This window comes from Heptranchias perlo, unplaced genomic scaffold, assembly GCF_035084215.1.
Source record: "Heptranchias perlo isolate sHepPer1 unplaced genomic scaffold, sHepPer1.hap1 HAP1_SCAFFOLD_1188, whole genome shotgun sequence".
In the NCBI taxonomy this organism is placed as follows: Eukaryota; Metazoa; Chordata; class Chondrichthyes; order Hexanchiformes; family Hexanchidae; genus Heptranchias; species Heptranchias perlo.
The window spans coordinates 1-24,519 of NW_027138416.1; the positions used below are offsets into that span (position 1 = coordinate 1).

A 24,519-nucleotide genomic window follows, 5' to 3' on the forward strand; every position below is an offset into this window, starting at 1 on the left:
TTTCTCTCTATCGACCCCATCAAATCCTTTAATCATCTTAAACCCCTCGATTCGATCACCCCTTAATCTTCTACACTCGAGGGAATACAAGACTCGTCTCTGCAACCTGTCCTCGTAATTAACCCTTTTATCCCCGGTGTTATTCTGGTGAATCTGCACTGCACCCCCTCCGAGGCCGATATATCCTTCCTGAGGGGACGGTGCCCAGAACTGGACGCAGTGTCTCCAGATGGGGTCTGACCAGAGCTCTGTCCAGCTGTAATATAACTTCCACCTCTTTGTGTTCCAGCCCTCGAGATAAAGGCCAACGTTCCATTATCCTTTTTAATGATCTTTTTGTACCTTTCCACCATTGGGAGGGTGGTGTGGGGAGGGAGCTGTGGGGGACAGTTCCGGGCTGGAGCCAGGGTGTAACCTCTCTGTTTCCCCTCCCCCAGGTGACGGACTCCTCCAGCCACATCCTGTACTCTAAGGAGGAGGCGACTAAGGGCAAATTCGCCTTCACCACTGACGACTACGACATGTTCGAGATCTGCTTCGAGAGCCGCCTGCCCCCGGGTGAGTGAGTCCGAGGGGGGGGGGTCCTGGGGTACGGGGAGGGCTCGGGCAGAAATAATAATAAAAGTGAAAATAGCTCACTGATAAGAAAAAGGGATGAGAGCAAAGTCCAGGTCACAAATAGTGTCACAGGTAATATAAATACTTCAGGTTCATCAAAAAATACAGGAATAATAAAATAACTGATTAAAAAATAATACAGCAGTGATGAAAAACAAGTGTGATATATTTTTAAGAAGTGAGAAAAACAGCATCAGAACCTACGAATGAAGAGCAGGAGTCGGCCATTCAGCCCCTCTGCCATTTGATAAGATCATGGCTGATCTAATTATGACCTCAACCCTACTTTCCTGTCCATCTACTATAACCTTTGACTTCCCTGTTAATCAGGAATCGATCTAACTCAGCCTTAAAAATATTCACTGACCCTGCCTCCACCGCTCTCTGGGGAAGGGAGTTCCACAGACTCACCACCCTCTGAGAGAAAAAGTTTCTCCTCATCTCTGTCTTAAATGGGAAACATTTATTTTTAAACTGTGGTCCCCGAGTTCTTGTCTCTCCCACAAGGGGAAACATCCTCTCAGCATCTGCCCCTTCTAGTCTCCTCACGATCTTATATGTTTCAATGAGATCACCTCTCATTCTTCTAAACTCCAGTGTGTCCAGGCCCAACTTGTCCAACCTTTCCTCATAAGATAACCCCCTCATCCCAGGAATCAGTCGAGTGAAGCTCCTCTGAACCGCCTCCAAAGCAATTATGTCCTTCCTTAAATAAGGAGACCAAAACTGCACACAGTATCCTAGATGTGGTCTAGTAGGGCAGAGCAGGGTCTGTTGCCCAAATAAGAGTTCTATACACAAATGCACATGGCATAAGGAATAAAACAAATGAATCATACAGTTAAAACAAGTATAAAAGGACTGTTAGCAACACAGCTGCCAGACTGGGCCTGCGGCAGGTGATGAGCAAACCAACACGAGGGAAAAACCTACTTGACCTCGTCCTCATCAATCTACCTGTCACAGATGCATCTGTCCATGACAGTATTGGTAGGAGTGATCACCGCACAGTCCTCGTGGAGACGAAGTCTTCGCAATGAGGACACCATCCAACGTGTTGTGTGGCACTATCACCGTGCGAAATGGGATAGATTCAGAACAGATCTAGCAGCTCAAAACTGGGCATCCATGAGGCGCTGTGGGCCATCAGCAGCAGTGGAATTGTATTCCAGCACAATCTGTAACCTCATGGCCCGACATTTTCCTCACTCCACCATTACCAGCAAGCCAGGGGATCAACCCTGGTTCAATGAGGAGTGTAGAAGAGCATGCCAGGAGCACCACCAGACGTATCTAAAATGAGGTGCCAATCTGGTGTAGCTACAACACAGGACTACATGCATGGTAAACAGCAGAAGCAACATGCTATAGACAGAGCTAAGCGATTCCAAAACCAACGGATCAGATCAAAGCTCTGCAGTCCTGCCACATCCAGTTGTGAATGGTGGTGGACAATTAAACAACTAACGGGAGGAGGAGGCTCTATAAACATCTCCATCCTCAATGATGGCAGAGTCCAGCACGTGAGTGCAAAAACAAGGCTGAAGCGTTTGCAACCATCTTCAGCCAGAAGTGCCAAGTGGATGATCCATCTCGGCCTCCTCCCGATATCCCCACCATCACAGAAGCCAGTCTTCAGCCAATTTGATTCACTCCACGTGATATCAAGAAACAAGATTGGGAGTGTTAAGAACCTAGTCCCTCTCTACAACCCCTCCCCTCGCCTCCAGTGCTTCAATATCCTTTCTTTCGTGTGGGTCTCTCAAGTCAACAATGGATTTACTACATCTTTGTCCGATCTTACAGACCGGCTCTCTCTCTCTTTCTCCCTGCCCAGATCGCCAAGGCGGAGAAGCTGAAGCCACTTGAGGTGGAGCTGCGACGATTGGAGGATCTGTCAGAGTCGATCGTCAATGACTTTGCCGACATGAAGCAGCGAGAGGAAGAGATGAGGGACACCAATGGTAGGAGCACCCAGCACAGGCTTCAGTCTGCAACACCCGCCCCTTCTCCACTTACTGCTCTCGGTCTCAGGGACCCTGTCTCGTTCCTCGGTCAGCGTCACTCACCCCTCCGAGTCAGAAGTTTGTGGGTTTTAGCTCCCTCCACCTCCCGGGACATAAGCCCATCTCCCCTTCTCTCCCCCATAGCACGAGCCTCAGCTTCATACGGTTATCCAGTCGTCCTGTGAAAGATGCAGTGGGCTCTGCTTGAGGCACTTTGTGGCAAAGCATCCCTTGCCCCAACTGCCCTCCATGAGCCCTCGGAGTGAAGAGGGGTGGTCTAGAGCTTGGGGGCCAGGGGTTAAAAGGACTGCAGGACTGATCCCCAGTGTCAAAGGGACTTAGTTTTTAAAAACGTACATTTATTTCGCTCCTTCCACGACCTCGGGACGTCCCAGATCACTTTATAGCCAGTAATGTACTATTTTGAAGTGTAGTCACTGTTGCAATTTAGGGAACAGGCGCAGCAAGATCCCACAAACAGCGTTGTGATAATGACCAGATAATCTGTGTTTTAGTGGCGTTGGTTGAGGGATAAATATTGGCCAGAACGCCCAGGAGAGAATTTTGCTCTTCTCCCATTAGTGGCCGTGGGATCTTTTATGTCCACCTGAGAGGGGCAGGCAGGGACTCATTTTAACATCTCAGCGGAAAGACGGCACCTCAGACAGTGCGGCACTCCCTCAGTACTGCACTGGGAGTGTCGGCCTGGATTAGGTGCTCGAGTCTCTGGAGTGGGGCTCGAACTCACCATCTTCTGACAAGGGGGCCTTGTAGAGGCAGATAAGATTCTGCATATTTTCATTCCAAGTTTGACTGCAGGATAAGAGCACGTGTGTACAAACTGGGGCGAGTGTGGGCAGGATGGAACACCCGGAGGGGAGGCTCTCAGTAGGGTAGCGGAGGGAAAACACAGAGTCCTTTCATGGGCCGTTAGATGGGGTGCTCCATGGGCTGGAGGCCTCCACTCATCTAAACCAGGGAGTTGGAGTCAGAGGGCTGGGACCTTTCTACACCAGAGGGCAGAGTTGTGGAATAAGTTTTTGGGGAAGGATGGTATAAACGGGGTCCAGAGACAGAAGGGATCATTTGAAGCCCCTGGGATTAAAGGGACAGTGGCTGCATGGTTACAAAATTGGCTAAAGGACAGAAAGCAGAGAGTCGTGGTGAACAGTTGTTTTTCAGACTGGAGGGAAATATACAGTGGTGTTCCCCAGGGGTCAGTATTAGGACCGCTGCTCTTTTGGATATATATTAATGACTTGCACTTGGGTATTCAGGGTATTTCAAACTTTGCAGATGATACGAAACTCAGAAATGTAGTAAACAATGTGGAGGATAGTAACAGACTTCAGGAGGACATAGACTGGTGGAATGGGCAGACACATGGCAGATGAAATTTAACGCAGAAGTGGGAAGTGATACATTTTGGTAGGAAGAATGAGGAGAGGCAATATAAACTAAATGGTACAATTTTAAAGGGAATGCAGGAACAGAGAGACCTGGGGAGTGCACAGACACAAATCCTTGAAGGTGACAAATTGAGAAGGCTGTTAAAAAAAGCATACAGGATCCTGGGCTTTATTAATAGAGGCATCGAGTACAAAAGCAAGGAAGTTATACTAAACCTTTATAAAACACTGGTTAGGCCTCAGCTGGAGTATTGTGTCCAATTCTGGGCACCACACTTTAGGAAGGATGTCAAGGCCTTGGAGAGGGTGCAGAGGAGATTTACTAGAATGGTACCAGGGATGAGGGATTTCAGTTATGTCGAGAAACTGGGATTGTTCTCTTTAGAGCAGAGAAGGTTACGGGGAGATTTAATAGAGGTGTTCAAAATTATGAAGGGTTTTAATAGATTAAATAAAGAGAAACTATTTCCAGTGGCAGAAGGGTCGGTAACCAGAAGACACAGATTTAAGGTAATTGGCAAAAGAACCAGATGGCGATGAGGGTTTTATTTTACGCAGCGAGTTATGATCTGGAATGCGCTGCCTGAAAGGTCGGTGGAAGCAGATTTAATAATAACTTTCAAAAGGGAATTGGATAAACACTGAAAGGAAACATTTGCAGGGCTATGGGGAAAGGGCAGGGGAGTGGGACTAATGGGACAGCTCTTTCAAAGAGCCAGCACAGGCACGATGGGCCGAGAGGCCTCCTGTGCTGTAAGATTCTCGGTGATAGGATTGACCTGTTGGAAAGGGACAGGGTGTCAGTTGTGGACAGAGTGACGCTCCCATGAAAGGCCTGCCATGTCCCTGCTCTCACCTGAGCTGTTTAGCGAGAGTGGATCCAGGATGGGGGTTCGGGGGAGGGAGTGACCCCAGGCATCGACCAAAGGCCAGACTCGGAGCAGCAGTGACCCAGGAGCAGGGAAACGGTGCTCGGGGCAGCAAGGTGAAAGGAAGAGGGAGGGCTGCCTTCAGTGAAGTGATCTTAGTGCAGATTGAATCCACTCCTCCAACCTGTTTGATGGGCCCCCCTCTCTCTCTCTCTCCCTCCGTGCAGAGTCCACCAGTGCTCGTGTCCTGTATTTCAGCATCTTCTCCATGTGCTGCCTCGTCGGCCTGGCCACCTGGCAGGTCTTCTACCTGCGACGCTTCTTCAAAGCCAAGAAGCTCATTGAGTAACGACGATGTGTGTGTGTGTGTAAAACGCTGGCCCGTGTGTCTGTCTGTGCCTGGAGAGTGTTCAGTGGGTGGGGTTAATTTACAATAATGTCTCTTTATATTAAATGGGGTGCTTTGAACATTTAAACTGTAGGTTGTGTTTTAATTCGTAGCATTGCAGTCAGTAATTGGCCCCCGGTCGGTGTTTCAGACCAGTCTGAGGGAGTCCTGGAAACAATCAGTATCCTCAGACATGCCCTGGATCAGGAGGTGGGACCAATAGTGTTCGCTGCCCTGAGCTTTCGATGATTGATTGATTGTTTTCGGAAGGTACTGGGATTAATTCCACCCGGCCCCGTTGCTCCCCAGGAGAGAGAGAGAGAGACAAACGTCCGAACTTCTTTGGGAAAAATCTAACGTTTGTAGAAGTTCCTCTCCAACTCATTTGCCGGTGTGATGCTGCACAGTGTCGAGTGGATTCCTGGAGGAATGCTGCAGGGAGGGAGAGTGCACTGGGGGCTGCATTTCCTTCACTGTGTTGGACTTCACCTGATGGTCATCAGGCAGAGCTGGTGACAGCCGCTCCACCCTGACCCCGCTGCACCTTGAACCTCATAGGATCTTACAGCACAGGAGGAGGCCGTTCGGCCCATCGTGCCTGTGCCGGCTCTTTGAAACAGCTCTTCAATTAGTCCCACTCCCCCCTGCTCTTTCCCCGCGGTCCTGCAGATTTCTCCCCTTCAAATATTTGTCCAGTTCCCTTTTGAAAGTTATTACTCGATCTGCCTCCACCGCCCTTTCAGGCCGCGCATTCCAGATCAGAACAACTCGCTGCGTAAAGAGAGAATTCTCCTCCTCTCCCATCTGGTTCTTTCCAAAATTACAGTAAATCTGTGTCCTCTGATCGAACCCTGCTCCCCTCTAACCCTCGCCCCCCCCTCGACTCCCCCCCGGGCCTGCCCCTCGCCCCCCGGGCCTGCCCCTCGACTCCCCCCCGGGCCTGCCCCTCGATCCCCGGGCCTGCCCCTCAATCCCCCCCCAGGCCTGGCCCCTCGCACCCCCACCTTAGGCTAACATTCTGCGGGCCGCGATTATCCCCGCTATCAAACCTCGCATCATCCGAGGGCCCCCGGTGGTCCTGCTCCCCCTGGGTGAGGCCACAGCAGCTCGACTAGTTATTTAAGGCAGGGCCGTGTCCTTGTGACAGTCAGTCCAGAATAGTTTCAGTGAGCAAAATGGGGTTCACTTTTCCCCTCTGTGTTGATCCACCAGCACCAAGTTAAATGGCTGCATCAAACACTCTGTGAGAATGTGATGTGAGGGTTCTGGACTGTTTTGACAATGAATCCGGGTGGGTAATTTGGGGCCTGTATCTGACATTGGAGACTCCAGTTTGATCAGTGCCCGTTCACAGTCTGTCCAACACCCTGATTTAAATGTGCTGCTCGTGTGAAGGTTGCCAGTCAGACCTGCTGTGTGATGCCCATCTTGACCAGGGGCTTTACGTGCTTTTAATAAGTTCTCTGCCGCGAGCAAGTGCAGCTCTCCCCGTGTCTTTCAACACCGCATGGCGTGGGCCCACTGCAGGCCCAGGGGAGGTGCGGAGCCCGAGCAGTTCGACCCTCGGAGGTTCGAGGCAGGGACAGAGTGAAACTTGGACCGTTTGGGCGGCTCAAACTTCGAAAACTCGCCTCTCCTCCTCCTGCTCCCTGCGTGAGTGGCCAGAGACTGCGGCCTCTCCCTGTCCCTGTCTAAACCATTCCAGTCTTTGGGAATCTTTACAAACTCATTCTCAGAATAAAATTAATTCTCAATTGAAAGCTGGAGTCGGGAGTGTGTTGTGTCAGAACAGGGCTCGGACAGCCCGGGCAGCTCACCCGGCCCCTGCCGGGTTGGTGGGGACAGGGCTCGGACAGCCCGGGCAGCTCACCCGGCCCCTGCCGGGTAGGTGGGGACAGGGCTCGGACAGCCCGGGCAGCTCACCCGGCCCCTGCCGGGTAGGTGGGGGAGAGGAGCGGGGTTGGGGGGGAGCGGGGGGTCCTGGGCTCCCGGCACATTTCCCTTCTCCCTGAGGCCTCTCCTTGGGCCTGGGGCAGGAGGCCCGATGCCTTTCACATCCTCGCATGCTGCAGCAATAGTGACAAGTTTCCCGGGGGCCGCTGCTCGCCGGTGGAATTTCCATCAGGGGCCGGGGCCCACCGTGACTAATGGCCGCTGACCCAGGAAACTGGGTAATGACCATGGTGCGGTCAGGGGGCGATGGGCAGAATTCCCGCCCTCACCCTGTTACGGCGAAGTCCGGAAAGTCCAGGCATTGTGTCCACCGGTGACATCTCCATCCCCTGTGCTATTAACCTGGTATTCTGATTTTGGACATCGGAAACATAGGAACAGGAGTAGGCCATTCAGCCCCTCGTGCCTGCTCCGCCATTTGATAAGATCATGGCTGATCTGTGATCTAACTCCATATACCTGCCTTTGGCCCATATCCCTTAATACCTTTGGTTGCCAAAAACCCATCTATCTCAGATTTAAATTGAGCAATTGAGCTCGTATCAATTTCCGTTTGCGGAAGAGAGTTCCAAACTTCTACCACCCTTTGCGTGTAGAAATGTTTTCTAATCTCACTCCTGAAAGGTCTGGCTCTAATTTTTAGACTGTGCCCCCTACTCCGAGAATCCCCAACCAGCGGAAATAGTTTCTCTCTATCCACCCTATCTGTTCCCCTTAATATCTTATAAACTTCGATCAGATCACCCCTTAACCTTCGAAACTCTAGAGAATACAACCCTAATTTGTGTAATCTCTCCTCGTAACTTAACCCTTGAAGTCAGGGTATCATTCTAGTAAACCTACGCTGCACTCCCTCCAAGGCCAATATGTCCTTCCGAAGGTGCGGTGCCCAGAACTGCTCACAGTACTCCAGGTGCGGTCTAACCAGGGTTTTATATAGCTGCAGCATAACTTCTGCCCCCTTGTACTCCAGTCCTCTAGATATAAAGGCCAGCATTCCATTAGCCTTATTGATTATTTTCTGCACCTGTTCATGACACTTCAATGATCTGTGTACCTGAACCCCTAAGTCCCTTTGGACATCCACTGTTTTTAACTTTTTACCATTTAGAAAGTACCATGTTCTATCCTTTTTTGATCCAAAGTGGATGACCTCACATTTGTCCACATTGGGCAAAACTGTGGCAAATGGAATTCATTCACCGAATCTTTCAATATCCCTTTGTAATTTTATGTTTTCATCTACACTGCTTACAATGCCACCAATCTTTGTGTCATCGGCAAACTTAGATATGAGACTTTCTATGCCTTCTTCTAAGTTGTTAATAAATATTGTGAATAATTGAGGCCCCAAGACAGATCCCTGCGGGACTCCACTAGTCACATCCTGCCAATGTGAGTACCTTCCCATTATCCCTACTCTCTGTCGCCTTTCGCTCAGCCAACTTCCTAACCAAGTCCGTACTTTTCCCTCAATTACATGGGCTTCTATCTTAGCTAACCGTCTCTTATGTGGGACCTTATCAAATGCCTCTGGAAGTCCATATAAATAACATCCATTGACATTCCCCTGTCCACTACTTCAGTCACCTCTTCAAAAAATTATAACCGCCAGGGAAAGCACAGTGCCTCCTCCTCAGCGTGGGCAACGCAGGTCTTACTGGTGCCCAGGCCTGGCACCAGTGACCTGATAGAAGCTGTTCGACCTCACGGCCCAGGAAAGGTCGGGAGAGAAAGGCAAAAGGATGAAATTTTCTTCCCTTTCTACAAGAAACGGCGTCTCTGAGAAATTATTTTGGAAAAACAAAACGGTTTATTGTTTCAAGGCACAATCTCTGTTCCCTGCGAGTCCAGGCCTGGTTTATCCCTGTCGAAACTTCACAGCCTCCGCTGCTCTTAAATTAAAGCGGCTGCTTTTTGAATTAACAGTTAATTCAAATTGAAATCATTTCTTAATTCCCACCACCGGCTAATTGAGCAGAAGTCAACTGTGAACTAACAGGAGGTGAGTGAGGACCCTGGGGATGAAAGAACTTTAAGGGGAATGTGAGACACAAAGAAACTCATTTTAATAATGTGTATTTTCAAAAAAAAGATACTGAATTTATACAGAGTCCAAAATGAAACACTTCTCATTGTAATCCAGTGCAAGTTCACATTCTGTATTTCCCATCTTTTCACACCGCGATCAGTCTGAAAGCTGGATCATTAATAAAAACTTTCCCTGCACTGGCCCGAGGCAAAATTCAGGAATAAGAAACGAGATTCCCGAAGGCCGGGCTTCAGCACTTTGCGGAGGGTGAGAGAGAGAGAGAGAGAGTCACCAGAGCCGCGCTCGTCAAATCGCTCTCCGCTTTGACGGACAAGTTTTCAGTCCCAACATCACTCACAATATCGACAAGACGCCACTCGTCCATCTGATGTGACCCCCCCGATAATCCCAGTCCCAACTGCTCCATGTCCGTGTGTTTCCCAAACTCTCCCAGCGTGATGCTGGAACAGGACTGACCGTTCCTCCCCGGGAGGGGGGCAGGAGCTATTTTAAGATCAGCCTCCAGCTGCCTGCATTCCAGAGTATTGGGAATAGCGAAAAATATAACTAGTTTGTTTGGTGGGCTGTGCGTGTTTGAATCTCCAAACTGAGATACTGATAACCAGGCGCAGGTTGGATCCAAAATTGGCTCAGTGGCAGGAAGAAAAGGGTAATGATCAAGGGGTGTTTTTTTGACTGGAAGGCTGTTTCCAGTGGGGTTCCGCAGAGCTCAGTACTCGGTCCCTTGCTTTTTGTGATGTGTATTAATGATTTGGACTTAAATGTAGGGGGCTTGATCAAGAAGTTTGCAGATGATACAAAATTGGCCGCATGGTTGATAGTGAGGAGGAAAGCTGTAGAGTGCAGGAAGATATCAATGGACGGGTCAGGTGGGCAGAAAAATGGTAAATGGAATTTAATCCGGAGAAGTGTGAGGTAATGCATTTGGGACCGGCAAATAAGGCAAGGGAGCACACAATAAATGGGAGGATACTGAAAGGTGTAGAAGAAGTGAGGGACCTTGGAATGCATGTCCACAGATCCCTGAAGGTAGCAGGACAGGTCGATAAGGTGGTTAACAAGGCAAATGGAAGTCTTTCCTTTATTAGACACAGCATAGAAGATAAGAGCAGGGAGGTTATGCTGGAACTGTATAAAACAATGGTTAGGCCCCAACTTGAGTACTGTGTACAGTTCTGGTCACCACGTTACAGGAAGGGTGTAATTGTACTCGAGAGGGTACAGGGGAGATTTACGAGGATGTTGCCAGGACTGGATAATTTTAGCTATGAGGAAAGATTGATCGGCTGGGATTGTTCCCTTTGAAAGAGGCTGAGGATTGATTTAATTGAGGTGTACAAAATTTATGTGTGGCCGAGATAGAGTGGATAGGAAGGACCGATTTCCCTGAGCAGAGAGGTCAATAAACAAGGGGCAGGGCATAGATTTAAAGTGATTGGTAGAAGGGTTATTGAGGAGCTGAGGAAAACATTTTTCACCCAGAGGCTGGTAGGTGTCTGGAACTCGCTGCCTGAAAGGGTGGTAGAGGCAGAAACCCTCAACTCATTTAAAAGGTACCTGGATATACACCTGAAGTGCCGTGACCGACAAGGCTATGGACCAAGTGCTGGAAAGTGGGATTAGACTGGGTGGCTCATTTTCGGCTGGCGCGGACACAATGGACTGAATGGCCTCCTTCTGTGCTGTAAATTTTCTATGATTCTATGATTCTAATTAACACTCAGCAGGGTAGTTCAGGGATCATGAGAACACTACTGAAGAAAAGTAACTGCTGGGAACCAAGCAATGTGTCCTTGTAAACCACAGATTAGGGAAGTTCCAGCTTCAGCAACAGAGATGGATCACAACAGGGTATAAAAGTGAGGGGATACTGAAGTAAGGGACAGTTGGGACTGGAGACACCGGAGATCAAGCTCAGGGAGTCCGTGGTTCCATCCAGAGGGCTGATCTCGTCTACACGGGGGATTTGCATGTTGAGTTAGTATGGGAGAGGAAAGAGAATTTGCTCATATATTTCTTCATGAGGTATTAAAGTTGCTGACTCTCAGACTTGTTAATTAATAAGACAATGCATTATTTAGAACCTTCCATCCCTAAGTCTCTCTGCTGCTCTACTTTTAAACTTTCACCATTTAGTTTACATTTCATCTCATTTTTCTTCCTCTCAAAATGCAAAACGTCACATTTCTCTGCATTAAATTTCACCTGCCTGTTTACTAACCCGTGGACGTCACAATGAAGTCACTGACTCCTCTTCACAGTTGCCCCGGTGCCAATGTTGGCGTCATCTGGAGATTTTCACCTTGTGTCCCACAAACCCAAGCTCATATCATTCTCTATATTGAGATTAGCAATGGTCCCAACACTGACCCTGGGCCATACCAATGTTTACATCCCCCCAGTCTGAAGAAAATCTATTAACCACTGCTTTCTGTTTTCTGCCCTTTCAACAACTTCCTGTACACAATGCCTCATTCCTTTTAATATGGTAAGTATTAATTTTATCAACAAGCCTCCTGTCCTGCATCTTACCAAAAACCCTTTCACAATCAATGTACACAACATCCACTACATTTCCTTTATCAGTGGACTTGAGTTATCTCAAATGAGCCATGTTGGCTGTTCTTAATTGATGTGTTTTTCTGACAAATGTTGAAATGTTTGCTCCACCTCATCTGGTTTCATCTGTTTCAAGACGCAACAGAAAGGTCGAGTTGTCTCCTGGAGTTAAAGATAAATTACGTTTTAAAAATTATGTTTCAGACAATGAGGGACATCTGGGCTTCGACCCGCCCATTCTGTGCCGCACTCACACACTCCGATTCGTTGGAGGACCAACTCACCCCTCACCCGCCCACCCCTCCAGTCAATTTCCGCTCCTCCTATTGGTCCGGAACTCTCCTTAGTCATCAGGACGGGATTAGAGGTGAAACTGACATCCTGAGGTGCAGTTCGAAAATAAACATTAATTGAACCCGTCAGTTGCAACATTTAATAAAACGAAATTAATAAAAGTTACCGTAAAAAATATTTTCTGGATTTCACCAAAATGGGGGAGCGTCTGCGCTGTGTGTTTGTGCAGGTTTAAATGGCACGAAGAGCTGGGGTTTCAGTTTATTTTATTTTCTTTGGTCCAAACGCGCTCTCCCTGCTTCCAATGTCTTTGTTTTTCGGCCTGATATTAAGATCATCAATGGCGGCTGTACCACCCAGCATGCAGCGCGGTACAGATTGTGCCCTATCTGAATCAGTGGAGTCCAGTGCGCAGGCGCAGTAGTGACTCATCATCGGTCAGTGTGTCCTGAGCATGCGCGGCCAGTCGAGGCTGCGGGAGGAGCGCGTTCGGTGCAGGTCAGAGGATCGGAGCAAGAGGATCAATAAACCCCGGGGCCCGGGTCCGGGCTCAGGCCCAGGCTCAGGCTTTACAAACCCCGAGTGCGGCCCCAGACCCGAATATAAAACAGTGAACATTATCCCCCCCTCACTACCCGCCGGGAAATGAAGGGGAAATGGGGATCGGTCAGGGAGCGTCTGTAAATGAAGGAGAAATGGTGATCGGTCAGGGAGCGTCTGTAAATGAAGGAGAAATGGTGATCGGTCAGGGAGCGTCTGTAAATGAAGGAGAAATGGGGATCGGTCAGGGAGCGTCTGTAAATGAAGGAGAAATGGTGATCGGTCAGGGAGCGTCTGTAAATGAAGGGGAAATGGTGATCAGTCAGGGAGCGTCTGTAAATGAAGGAGAAATGGTGATCGGTCAGGGAGCGTCTGTAAATGAAGGAGAAATGGTGATCGGTCAGGGAGCGTCTGTAAATGAAAGAGAAATACTGATCTGCCAGAGAGCGTCTGTAAATTAAGGAGAAATGGTGATCGGTCAGGGAGCGTCTGTAAATGAAGGGGAAATGGTGATCGGTTGGGGAGCGACTTATGGTTCAGGGCTACTGAAAGATGATGCGGTGGGTTTGGATTTCAGCACAGGGAGGAGGGAGAGTGTGTGGGACGGGGATTTTCAGGTTTGAGGAATGAGAGAGGAAATAATGTTCCATAGAAAGTAGAGTTATCTGATCTGAATTTCTATCTTGTAATTACAGTGATAACTTTTATAAACTCCATTTACAGGGGAGGATTTGCAGAAGGAAACTCAAACCAAAGATCTCGTCAAGATCTGACAGAGTCACTCGATTCATCAGGACCTGAATATCATCGACCTTTGAATGTGGAAGGAGAAACTTTTGTCTGTTCTATCTGTGGGAGAAGATTTCAAACATCAGTGTGAGTGGAAAAGCACCGAGACACACACACCCGAGTGAGAGTGTTCCAGTGCACTGACTGTGGAAAGAGCTTTCCCCAATTACACAGCCAGAAAAAATATCGCACCATTCACAGCGGGGAGAAACCATACACGTGTTCTGTGTGTGGACGAGGCTTCAACTGATCGTCCAACCTGGAGAGACACAAGGACACCCGGACCATGGAGAAACCGTGGAAATGTGGGGACTGTGGGAAGGGATTCAATTCCCCTTCAGAGCTGGAAACTCATCGACGCAGTCACACTGGGGAGAGGCCGTTCACCTGCTCCGTGTGTCGGAAGGGATTCACTCGGTCATCCCACCTCCTGACACACCTGCGAGCTCACTCTGATGAGAGACCTTTTAAATGTTCTGACTGTGAGAAGAGGTTTAAAAGCAACAGTAATCTGCTGTCACACCAACGCACTCACACTGGGGAGAGGCCGTTCACCTGCTCTGTGTGTGGGAAGGGATTCACTCGTTCATCCACCCTGTTGACACACCAGCGAGTTCACACTGGGGAGAGACCTTTTAAATGTTCTGACTGTGAGAAAAGGTTTAAATGCAAAAGGAATCTGCTGACACACCAATGTACCCACACTGGGGAGAGGCCGTTCACCTGCTCCGTGTGTGGGAAGGGATTCACTCAGTCATCCACCCTGTTGACACACCAGCGAGTTCACACTGGGGAGAGCCCGTTCACCTGCTCCGTGTGTGGGAAGGGATTCACTCGGTCATCTGAGCTTCTGACACACCAGCGAGTTCACACTGATGAGAGACCTTTTAAATGTTCTGACTGTGAGAAGAGGTTTAAAAGCAAAATTGAACTGCTGAAACACCAACGCACTCACACTGGGAATAGGCCGTTCATCTGCTCTGTGTGTGGGAAAGGATTCACTCGGTCATCTCACCTCCTGACACACCAGCGAGTTCACACTGATGTGAGACCTTTTAAATGTTCTGACTGTGAGAAGAGGTTTAAAAGCAAAATTGAACTGCTGAAACACCAACGCACTCACACGGGGGAGAGGCCATTCACCTGCTCCGTGTGTGGGAAGGGATTCACTCGGTCATCTCACCTCCTGACACACCAGCAAGTTCACTCCGATGAGAGACCTTTTAAATGTTCTGACTGTGGGAAGAGGTATAAAAGCAAATGTAATCTGCTGACACACCAATGCACCCACACTGGGGAGAGGCCGTTCTCCTGCTCCGTGTGTAAGAAGAGATTCACTCGGTCATCCACCCTGCTGAAACACCAGCAAGTTCACACTGAGAGACCTTTAAATGTTCTGACTGTGGGAAGAGATTTAAAGTCACAAACGAACTGCTGAGACATCGACGCACTCACACAGGGGAGAGACTTTTCACCTGCTCCGTGTGTGGGAAGGGATTCACTCAGTCATCACACGTGCTGAGACACCAGCGAGTTCACGAAATGAGCAGGTCCAACGAGCCGGTCTGTAACACAGGCCAATGACTCAGTGCAGCTCGTTACCCAGTCACTGGGCTCCGTTATAGCCTCTCCTGTCAGTCACACACAAAGAGAAATTGTAAATCTGAAACAGAAAGAGATAATGTATAACACTTCATATCAACCACCAGTTTTTCCCTCTTTCCGGCTTTTAAAACAATCTGTTTCACAGTTTGTCAAACCCAAAACAGCCTCTGGGATTTGCTGATTGAGAATTTCAGTGGAAATTGGGACCGTCATTAAGTATCTGAACAAATATCCCTTCTGAGGTTTCGGGATTGTTACTGGTTTATTTATATCAGTGAGTGACCAATTTTAAACTCGGTGAGGGTCCAAACCGAAGGTAAGAGCCTGGGATAGACAAGAGATTCTTCAATGTATCAAGTTAAATTACACTGATTCCACCAACACTGGACATCACATCCCTCAAACATTGTTACCTGTTACTGTATAAAACTGGTGAGGGTGGAAATGGGAAATAACTGAAAAAAACTTCATTGTATCAAAGTTAATTCTGATCATTATTATTATACAAACATTCTACAGCCTATCCCTTAAAAAGGACCCAATATCAAACCAGTCCCCAGTCCTTGGGCCTGTGCCTATGTTGTGATTTGCACCCGCTTCTGACTGACTTGGTATCAGACGCACTCCCGTCAACAGTAAACGGATGGAGCCGGATCCATAAGAGAAAAATGAGGACCGACCTCCGCGGTTCTCCCAGAGTGCGGGAGGCGGAGTAACAGCAGCAGACAGAGAGATCTCTCTAAACCAGCCGCTGCCGCCGGAGAGAAGCGAGTCCCGTTCCGAGCCGTGTCTGTCAGGCGCCCGCTGACCCTCTCTTCACTGAAGGGGACCGATTCAGCACCAACTCACACACCCACCATTGGATCATTGAATCACCTTCAACACCTGAATTACATCACCACTTAATCCTCTATACACGAGGAAATACAAACCTTGTCCACGCAACCTGTCCTCATAATGTAACCATTTTAGCCCCGGTATCATTCTGGTCTTTCTGCGCTGCACCTCCTGCAAGGCCAATATATCCTTCCTGAGGTCTGGTGCCCAGGACTGAATGCCGTACTCTAAATGTGGCCTTAGCAGAGTTTATAGAATTCTAACATAAATTCCACCCTTTTGAATTCCAGTTCCCTTGAGATAAAGGCCGACATTCCATTAGCCATTTTAATTATTTTTTGCACCTGTCTGCCAACTCTTCCTGATTTCCCGAAGTATCTCTGCTCACCCACAGTTCCTGGCTTCTCACCATTTTGAAAATACTCTGATTTATCTTGCTTCGGGCCAAAGTGGATGGTCTCACACTTCCCCATATTGAAACTTTGAACAGTCTGGGGCTCTTTTGTATCGAAAAGAGAAGGCTGAGGGTGACCTGATACAGGACTTTAAGATTATGCAAGGGTTTGATCGGTCAGATGTCGATAAGGTGTTTGTACTTTTGGGAGTGGGGATGTGAGAACTTAGGGCCATGAATATAATAGTCATCAATAAATCCAATCTGGCATTCAAGAGAAACATATTTATCCAGAGAGTCGTTAGAATGTGCAGCTCACTCCCACAAGGAGTAGTTAAGACGAATCGCATGGATGCATTTACAGGGAAGCTGGATAAACACATGGAGGAGAAAGGAATATTCGGGTTTGCTCATAGGGTTAGATGAAGAGGGGTTGGAGGAGGCTCGTCTGCAGCATAAACACCGGTATAGTCTCATTGGGCCGAATTGCCTGTTTCTGTGATGTACATTCGATGTAATTCTATGTCAGCTCCATCTGACACAGTTTTACCAACTCACTGAATCTATCAATTTCCTTTTATAACTTTATGCTCCCATCTACACTACTCACTGCGCCTCCTAACTTGGTGTCGTCGACAAACCTGGATACACGGCTCTCTATTCCTTCATCTACCTCAATTATACATATCATAAAAAGATGATTTGCCGGTACAGATCCCTGGGGGACACCACTAATCAAATCCTGTCAATTTGAGTACATACCCATTAACCCTACTCTCTGTCTCCTACCTCCAAACCAACTCCCTCCCAATGTCAATGGGTTGCTATAAATTCCACATGTTCTCATTTCTGTTAACAGTCTCTGATGTTAAACCTTATCGAATCCCTCTGGAAGTCAATATACACATAACACCCATAGACACTCCATTATTTACCACGTTAGTTACATCTTCAAAAAGGTCAACTAGTTTCGTTAGACTTGACTTACACTTTACAAATCCATGCTGACTCTCTCTGATCAATTCAGGTTTATCCAAGTGCTCAGTCATTCTTTCCCTAATAACAGATTCTGGTAACTTCCCCACAACAGACGTCAGACGAATCGGTCTATAATTTCCTGCTTTATCTCTCCTATCCTTCCTATATAATGGAATGACATTTGAAATTTTTCAATCCATGGAACAATTCCTGAATCAAGAGAGTTTTGAACGATCATGACTAAAGCATGTACAATTTCCTCACCTATTCCCCTTAGTCCCCTGGGATGGTAAACATCAGGTCCTGGAGATTTGTTTATCTTTAGTCTAATTGTTTTCTCCAATACCATTATTTTACTTACACTGAATCCCCTTGATTTATTTTCAGTTTTCCTCGTGTCTCTGGTACATTATCCTCATGCTTTTCTGTGAGTGACGATACCGGATTCTTTACTCTTAGTCTGGTTCAGCAAAAACTGAAAGCGAATACACTTGAAAGTTTTAACACAATTTATTAGCTGCAGCTGGCCGTATCTATAGAATTGATTTCAACTCTTGACAGAGTCTGGTCAATCTCATAGAACAGGCAATTTACACAGTCAAAGTTCACACAATTATACATTTTCAGAGTGGGGAGGGACATGAGTAGCAAGGGGTTAAAACCAATCATAAGCTGAGTCTGGGCAAGCCATACTAACTGACATAATGACCGACCACTCACAGGTGATACCTGTTCATACGTTGGTCACAGGAAAGGGAGTCTCACTTATCTCAGGCCTGGGATGTTTTTCGACCTTGTCCGAAATAAGGATCCATTCATTAGGTAGCTGCAAAACAACACTCCCTACACCTGCTTACCCCAGAATTCATAATAAAGCATACATTTTCATACAGGAAATTAATAACATAAACGAATGGTCAAGGATAAGCTCATTTGAAAAGCTCATTGTTCTAATTCTAGCTAGCAAAATGGGCCACTTATATTAACCCTTGGTTTACCATACTGCCATTTTGTTATGGAGGCATCTTATTGAGCTACTGAAAGCTTACTACATATGCATTTCATTAGAGGGGCACTTCGTAGGTATTCTCATTCCCCCCTTTTATCATTTATGATAACTAATCTTTGCTCAATCAACAGTTTTGATTGGTCAAGGCTCTATACTCGGATTTGGTTGATGGCTATCTTGCAGACAATTTTGATGCTAAGAACGGTTATAGCGAAAATGAGTATTGCTGCAATTAGGATAACCAATCCATGCACTAGATACGCTCCCCATGAGGTACCGAAAAGCCAGTCTAACCCACCCTCCCTTGGGGTTTGGCGTAATTTCTTTACTTCGTCGCGTATGTGCTTAGCCAGATTAGTTATGTTTTCTGAGTTATCTGGTATGTTGGTGCAAAACTCTGATCCAATCAGCGCACACGTTCCCCCTTTTTCGGCGAACAGATAGTCTAGAGCCATGCGATTTTGCAATGCCACTGTACGCATGGCTATCATTTCGGCGTTAATGTCCTGCAGTGCGTCTGCTGTTTCATTTGCTACCTGTTCTAAGACGGAAGCGAAAAGCCGAATTTCCTTGATTGTCCTGCCCACCCCATACCCAGGGAACAAAATAGCGAAGTATCGTTCATCGTTCTGTCTCTGTGATTTCCCTTTTGAGTCGGTAATGGTGATGATCTGCTAGGGAGGGCAAGTGATGGATGTATGGCACCACATATCCCAAAAAGCAGGACCCAGTCCATTTCTGAGGCAACCATGGGTATGCCTTATGGCCGCATATGAAATACGTACCATTGTAGGCTGTCAGATTGGAGGGCAATTCCGTGAATGGGGGCACCCCGTCTGGTCCCAGAGGTTGTTCCCCCCCCCCCCCCCCGGAGTCTGTGCTCCAATACTGACCCATTTCCGCAGCCAGTCCATTGGATGGTACTGGGGCTGGCGTACATTGTCACATTGATGTATTGAGTACAACTGCTCCATCCCATTACCTGTCCACCCGTGGTGTTTTTAGACAGGCATATTACCCCCTGAGGCCTTGACGTGTTGGTGAGCATCAGGAATGGGGGCTTTTAGGTACGATTGTAATTGGGTTGGTACCACCCCTTAAATTTGATCCCACACTTGGTGTGGTTGGTGTATTTTCTCCATTGCTCCCCCACTGGAACTGGCACTGTTAAATCGTATGCTCGTACATAGCCATTGTCTCTAATGCCGTTCCCGTCAGTTTCATTCCGATTTATCACCCATTCTGCCATTTCTGGGGAAGTTAGGGGAATCGGCCTTAGAGGGATACCTCCCTTGGAATGGGTAGGGATATGGGAACACACCCAGCAGGAGGACATGTTTAAGCTTTGGGCATAGAGATGAGACATACAGAGAAAAGTATTTAAATACAGTCCCCTAGACACCCGAGTCACAGAGCGCCTGATCCTTCCTTTAGAGCATGGATCTGGGGCTGGGAATTCACTTTCGTTTCGGTGGCAAACAAAATCAAATTTGCATTTAGTCCAGTAACATGGTAAGTGACTGCTCCTTTGTTGTGCTCCCAATATCAGCGTGCGGTAGGGCTGCCGCAAGAGCCCGGTAGAGGCGTCCACCTGGGTGACGTTCCATATTCCGAATCCATCTGGGTCGTTGCATCGAAGTACGTCTCCTGAGCATAGGTGGTATATGCGTTCAGGCTGGTCGCGCTGACAGGTATCCTGTTTGTTCACTCCCAGGGTGAAGCAGAGTAGAATAGAGGAGATCTGTAGTAAGGCTTTCATGGCTGGTCACGGCACCTGTATAGGAAAGATTTCTTGAAAGAAAAGAGAAGTTAGCATTTTAAATTTAAAACGTGGGACTGATAGTTTTACAGTGGTGGAGGTGAACCCAGGCACTCTTCCCCTCTACTTTCACAGCGGTAGGGGTGGTGAGTAAGACTTGATAGGGCCCCTCCCAATGAGGTTCCAGTCCTTTCCTTGTCCAATTCCTGATTAACACATACATTCCCGGTTCGATTTTAGATGGACTGGCTACAGGAGGAAGTTCGATGTAGGCAGCTCGTACCCGAGAGTGAAGGCTTCTCAATGCCTTAGTTAATGACAAAATATAGTTAGTCATTTCTGTTGTCATGTGGTGAAAATGGACAGTCTTCGGAACGTTTTGATTCCACGGGGTCTTGAGGGGTCTACCGTATATAATTTCAGCAGGACTTAACCGCATTGCCCCAGCCGGAGTAGTACGTATCTGAAACAAGGCTATAGGAAGAAGTTTGAGCCAAGTAGTACCAGTCTCAGCCTGTAGCTTGGCCAGTTTATTTTTCAAAGTCTGGTTAGCACGCTCAACCAACCCAGCGGCCTGTGGCCTGTAGGGACAATGTAGCTGTTGTTTGATGCCCATCTGGGTGCAGAATTCCTTATTCACCTGGCCTACAAAATGAGGGCCGTTATCTGAACTCAATTGATTTGGGATTCCGTATCTAGGAATGATTTCTTTCATCAGAACTTTTACAACAGTGGAGGCTTTGTTATCCGTTGTCGGATAGGCCTCTATCCATTTACTAAATACATCAACAATAACTAGGACATATTTATAACCCTGACATCTTTGCAGCTCAATGTAGTCCATTTGGAGGGTCTCAAAGGGACCTTCAGGTAAAGGGGTTTTTCCCTTTTCGCAAGACACTGCCTTTCCAGGGTTGTGTTTCTGACAAATAAGGCAACGACTGCTGATGCCCTGGGCTAGGGCTTGCAACCTAGGATGCCAGCAAGTGGCCAGCAGTGTATCGCTAGCAGCTTTGGCCCCACAATGAGTTGCAAAATGTACACATTCAATAACCCATACTGCTAATTGATCCGACATACAAGTCTGCCCCGCAGGGGTAAGCCACAATTTAGATACACAGTCATAAGTACAACCAAGTTGTTCCCACAATTTCTTGTCACAGCCAGGAGCGTCCTCCTGTAATTTAATGACGTCTTGGATGGTTGGCATTGGTTTTTCAGAGGGAGACTTGCTCTTGTTTGAGCTTTTAGTCTGACTCATCATTCTAGGGACAACCACCCTCTGTGTCTGGGACGCTTCCTTTGCTTCCCGATCAGCATATCTATTCCCTATATCTACTGAGGTCTGTCCTGTCGTGTGGGCGGAGCATTTCATAACCGAGATCTGTCTTGGTAGCATAAGGGCTTGTAATAAATCTGAGACTAACTTCTGATGGGAAATCTGCGTACCTGCAGAAGTCAGAAATCCCCTGTTTTTCCATAACTGTCCAAAATCGTGAACTACCCCGAAAGCGTATCTCAACATGGGACCTGAAGTTCCATTCATCTAATTCATCGTCTTCCCCGGTCAAAGCCATGCCAACCATTGGATTACGTAATCTACTCCTATCAAGTGTTTTAGACTCGACCGAAGTCTTTTCAGACTCCCGTTCTGCATGAGCACATTCTTTTTCTAGGAGTTCTGCAGACTTAACTATTCCTCCTTCAGTGAGTCCTATTCCTAACTTTAACGCGTTATCTTGCCAGCTGGCTAATACTGACGCTCCTCTCAATTCCTGACAGTGCTGTTTCCACAAAGCAATTAACCCTTTGGCTGGTTTACCTCCATTATTTTTCCAAATTAGTTCCTCAGCCTTAGTGACGGCATCTAGGTTTTTACTGCCCCCCAATGGCCATTCCTCATTGCCCAGTCTTTTATTCAGCCCCCCTGACAACTGTCTTAATTGTTTTACCTTGTCTGGATATTTTTCACACAAAATTTGTAAGGGACTTCCCGGTTCCGTAGTGACATCCAAACAATTACCCATCGTATCTTGTTTTGTTACCCTTAGTCGACCAGTTAACACAACTGTATTGGTCGCTACCCAGTCAAGTCAACTAGTTAACGCTACCGTATGTCGTCACCCAGTTACTTACTGGATTTAATTATGGTCCTGACTGCTTGTGCCTCACAATCCTAAGTGCCCTTTGTGCCTACACCCACTTCAGGGTCCTGACCTTCGCGTGGAGGATCTCCTCTCTTAACAGCCAGTCTAAGGCGGGGTGTGTGACAGGCACTTCCTTCTGTAGTCGATCAGCACAAGCAATCAGTTCCTGTTTGTATCCAATCCCCAAGGATTCAAAGTACTGGTTTATACCCAATCACCAGAGACTTGAAACCTAACCCTTAGTGATATTGATCACTGACGCACCGTGTTCAAAGGTCCTGTTTATATCCAATCACCAGGAACTCGAACCGAGTGATATTTTGATCACGAACGCACCGTATTCGCACTTCCTGTTTATTTTCAATGACCAGGAACGCGAACTGGACTCAGTGATGTTTGTTGATCACTGACCTACCGCTTCAGAGTTTCGGTTTATACTCAATTACCCGGAACTCAAAGCCTGACCCAGTGGTGTGTTGATTACCACTCCCTCAGTACGCCGACTGAACCTTAGTGATATTAATCACTAACCTATATCCGTGTATTCGCCAGACTAAGTACTAGGCTGAATCTCGTAAGGACGCCACGCAAGAGTTAGCGATGGGACGATTCGTCGTCGACGTGACAGATTTAGGAAAGCCGGAGTGGTAAAGAAGTGTTTACTCACCCGGGGCGCCCTCTCCTTCGTCCGTGTCCAAGACAATTCGTCTCTTACGCCGCGAACTCTCGGCGACCGACCGTTGAGATCCCGGACGAGCCCCCAAATGACGATACCGGATTCTTTACTCTTAGTCTGGTTCAGCAAAAACTGAAAGCGAATACACTTGAAAGTTTTAACACAATTTATTAGCTGCAGCTGGCCCGATCTATAGAATTGATTTCAACTCTTGACAGAGTCTGGTCAATCTCATAGAACAGGCAAATTACACAGTCAGAGTTCACACAATTATACATTTTCAGAGTGGGGAGGGACATGAGTAGCAAGGGGTTAAAACCAATCATAAGCTGAGTCTGGGCAAGCCATACTAACTGACATAATGACCGACCACTCACAGGTGATACCTGTTCATACGTAGGTCACAGGAAAGGGAGTCTCACTTATCTCAGGCCTGGGATGTTTTTCGACCTTGTCCGAAATAAGGATCCATTCATTAGGTAGCTGCAAAACAACACTCCCTACACCTGCTTACCCCAGAATTCAGCTTATCATATCGCTTTGCTTGATTCATAATAAAGCATACATTTTCATACAGGAAATTAATAACAATTCAGCTTATCATATTGCTTTGCTTGATTCATAATAAAGCATACATTTTCATACAGGAAATTAATAACATTAACGAATGCTCAAGGATAAACTCATTTGAAAAGCTCATTGTTCTAATTCTAGCTAAATGGGCCACTTATATTAACCCTTGGTTTACCATACTGCCATTTTGTTATGGAGGCATCTTATTGAGCTACTGAAAGCTTACTACATATGCATTTCGTTAGAGGGGCACCTCATAGGTATTCTCATTGTGAGGAGAGATTGAGCAGAATGGGCCTATATTCTCTGGAGTTTACAATAATGAGGTGTTCTCATTGAAACATGTAAAATTCTTAGAGGGCTCGACAGGGTAGATGCTGGGATGCCGTTTCCCCGAGCTCGAGAGACTCGAACTAATGGTTATAATCTCAAGATAAGGGGCCGGCCATTTGGTACAGAGATGAGGAATAATTTCTTCACTGAGAGGGTTGTGAACCATTGGAATTCTCCACCCCAGAGGGCTGTGGATGCTGAGCCATTGAATAGATTCAAAACTGAGATAGATAGAATTTTGGACACAAAGGAACTCAAGAGATATGGGGACAGGTCGGGAAAGTGGATTTGAGGCCGAAGATCAGCGATGACGTTATCAAATGGCGGAGCAGGCTCGAGGGACTGAATGGCCAACTCTTGCTCCTTTCGCTGATGTTGGTCCGCTGGAAAAGCAGAACTTGCCAGCTGTTTTAAAACTTTTAGCCTGAACAGGGACTTGAACCCTGGACCCTCAGATCACCACCTGTTTTAAAAGTCTGATGCTCTACCGACTGAGCTATCCAGGCTCGCTGTTGGATTAGTTTCCATCATACAGATTCATGGTGGGACTCTGAATTATCCCTGTCGATGGAGAAGAAGGGGAGAATTCCTTTTATACAATTTTCAGCAACGTGTTGAGGAGAATCCTTGTTTCTGTTGAACATGATGTAAGAAACATGGACAGTGAACTCGTGAGTTTACAATTCTTCTTGTTTGTACAAAATGTTTTGTCATTCGTTCGCAGCAATTA

At 47.2% G+C, this 24,519-nt stretch overlaps 1 protein-coding gene and 1 non-coding gene across 3 annotated transcripts; one reads left to right on the forward strand and one right to left on the reverse strand.

Moving 5' to 3' along the window:
* Positions 1–414: 414 nt before the first annotated feature.
* Positions 415–16,761, forward strand: LOC137308081 (zinc finger protein 271-like). 2 transcript variants are annotated; one of them, XM_067977006.1, is made up of 3 exons: positions 415–558; positions 2,456–2,582; positions 13,413–16,761. In XM_067977006.1, exon 3 carries the CDS (start codon positions 13,765–13,767, stop codon positions 14,914–14,916), a length of 1,152 nt encoding a protein of 383 aa, XP_067833107.1. In that variant the 5' UTR covers positions 415–558; positions 2,456–2,582; positions 13,413–13,764; the 3' UTR covers positions 14,917–16,761. The 2 variants fall into 2 exon arrangements, 1 of the variants encoding a protein (XP_067833107.1); XR_010959385.1 differs by lacking the exon at positions 13,413–16,761 and adding an exon at positions 12,060–12,306 and having other exon boundaries at positions 425–558.
* A 7,449-nt stretch (positions 16,762–24,210) lies between these two features.
* Positions 24,211–24,295, reverse strand: trnak-uuu (transfer RNA lysine (anticodon UUU)). Its single transcript is given in 2 exon segments — positions 24,211–24,246; positions 24,259–24,295. It is a non-coding gene; the product is annotated as a tRNA-Lys (tRNA).
* Positions 24,296–24,519: the final 224 nt, after the last annotated feature.

Coding starts and splice junctions, on each gene's coding strand:
- LOC137308081 (XM_067977006.1), top strand. CDS start 13,765: ATGGAGAAACCGTGGAAATGTGGGGACTGTGGGAAGGGATTCAATTCC.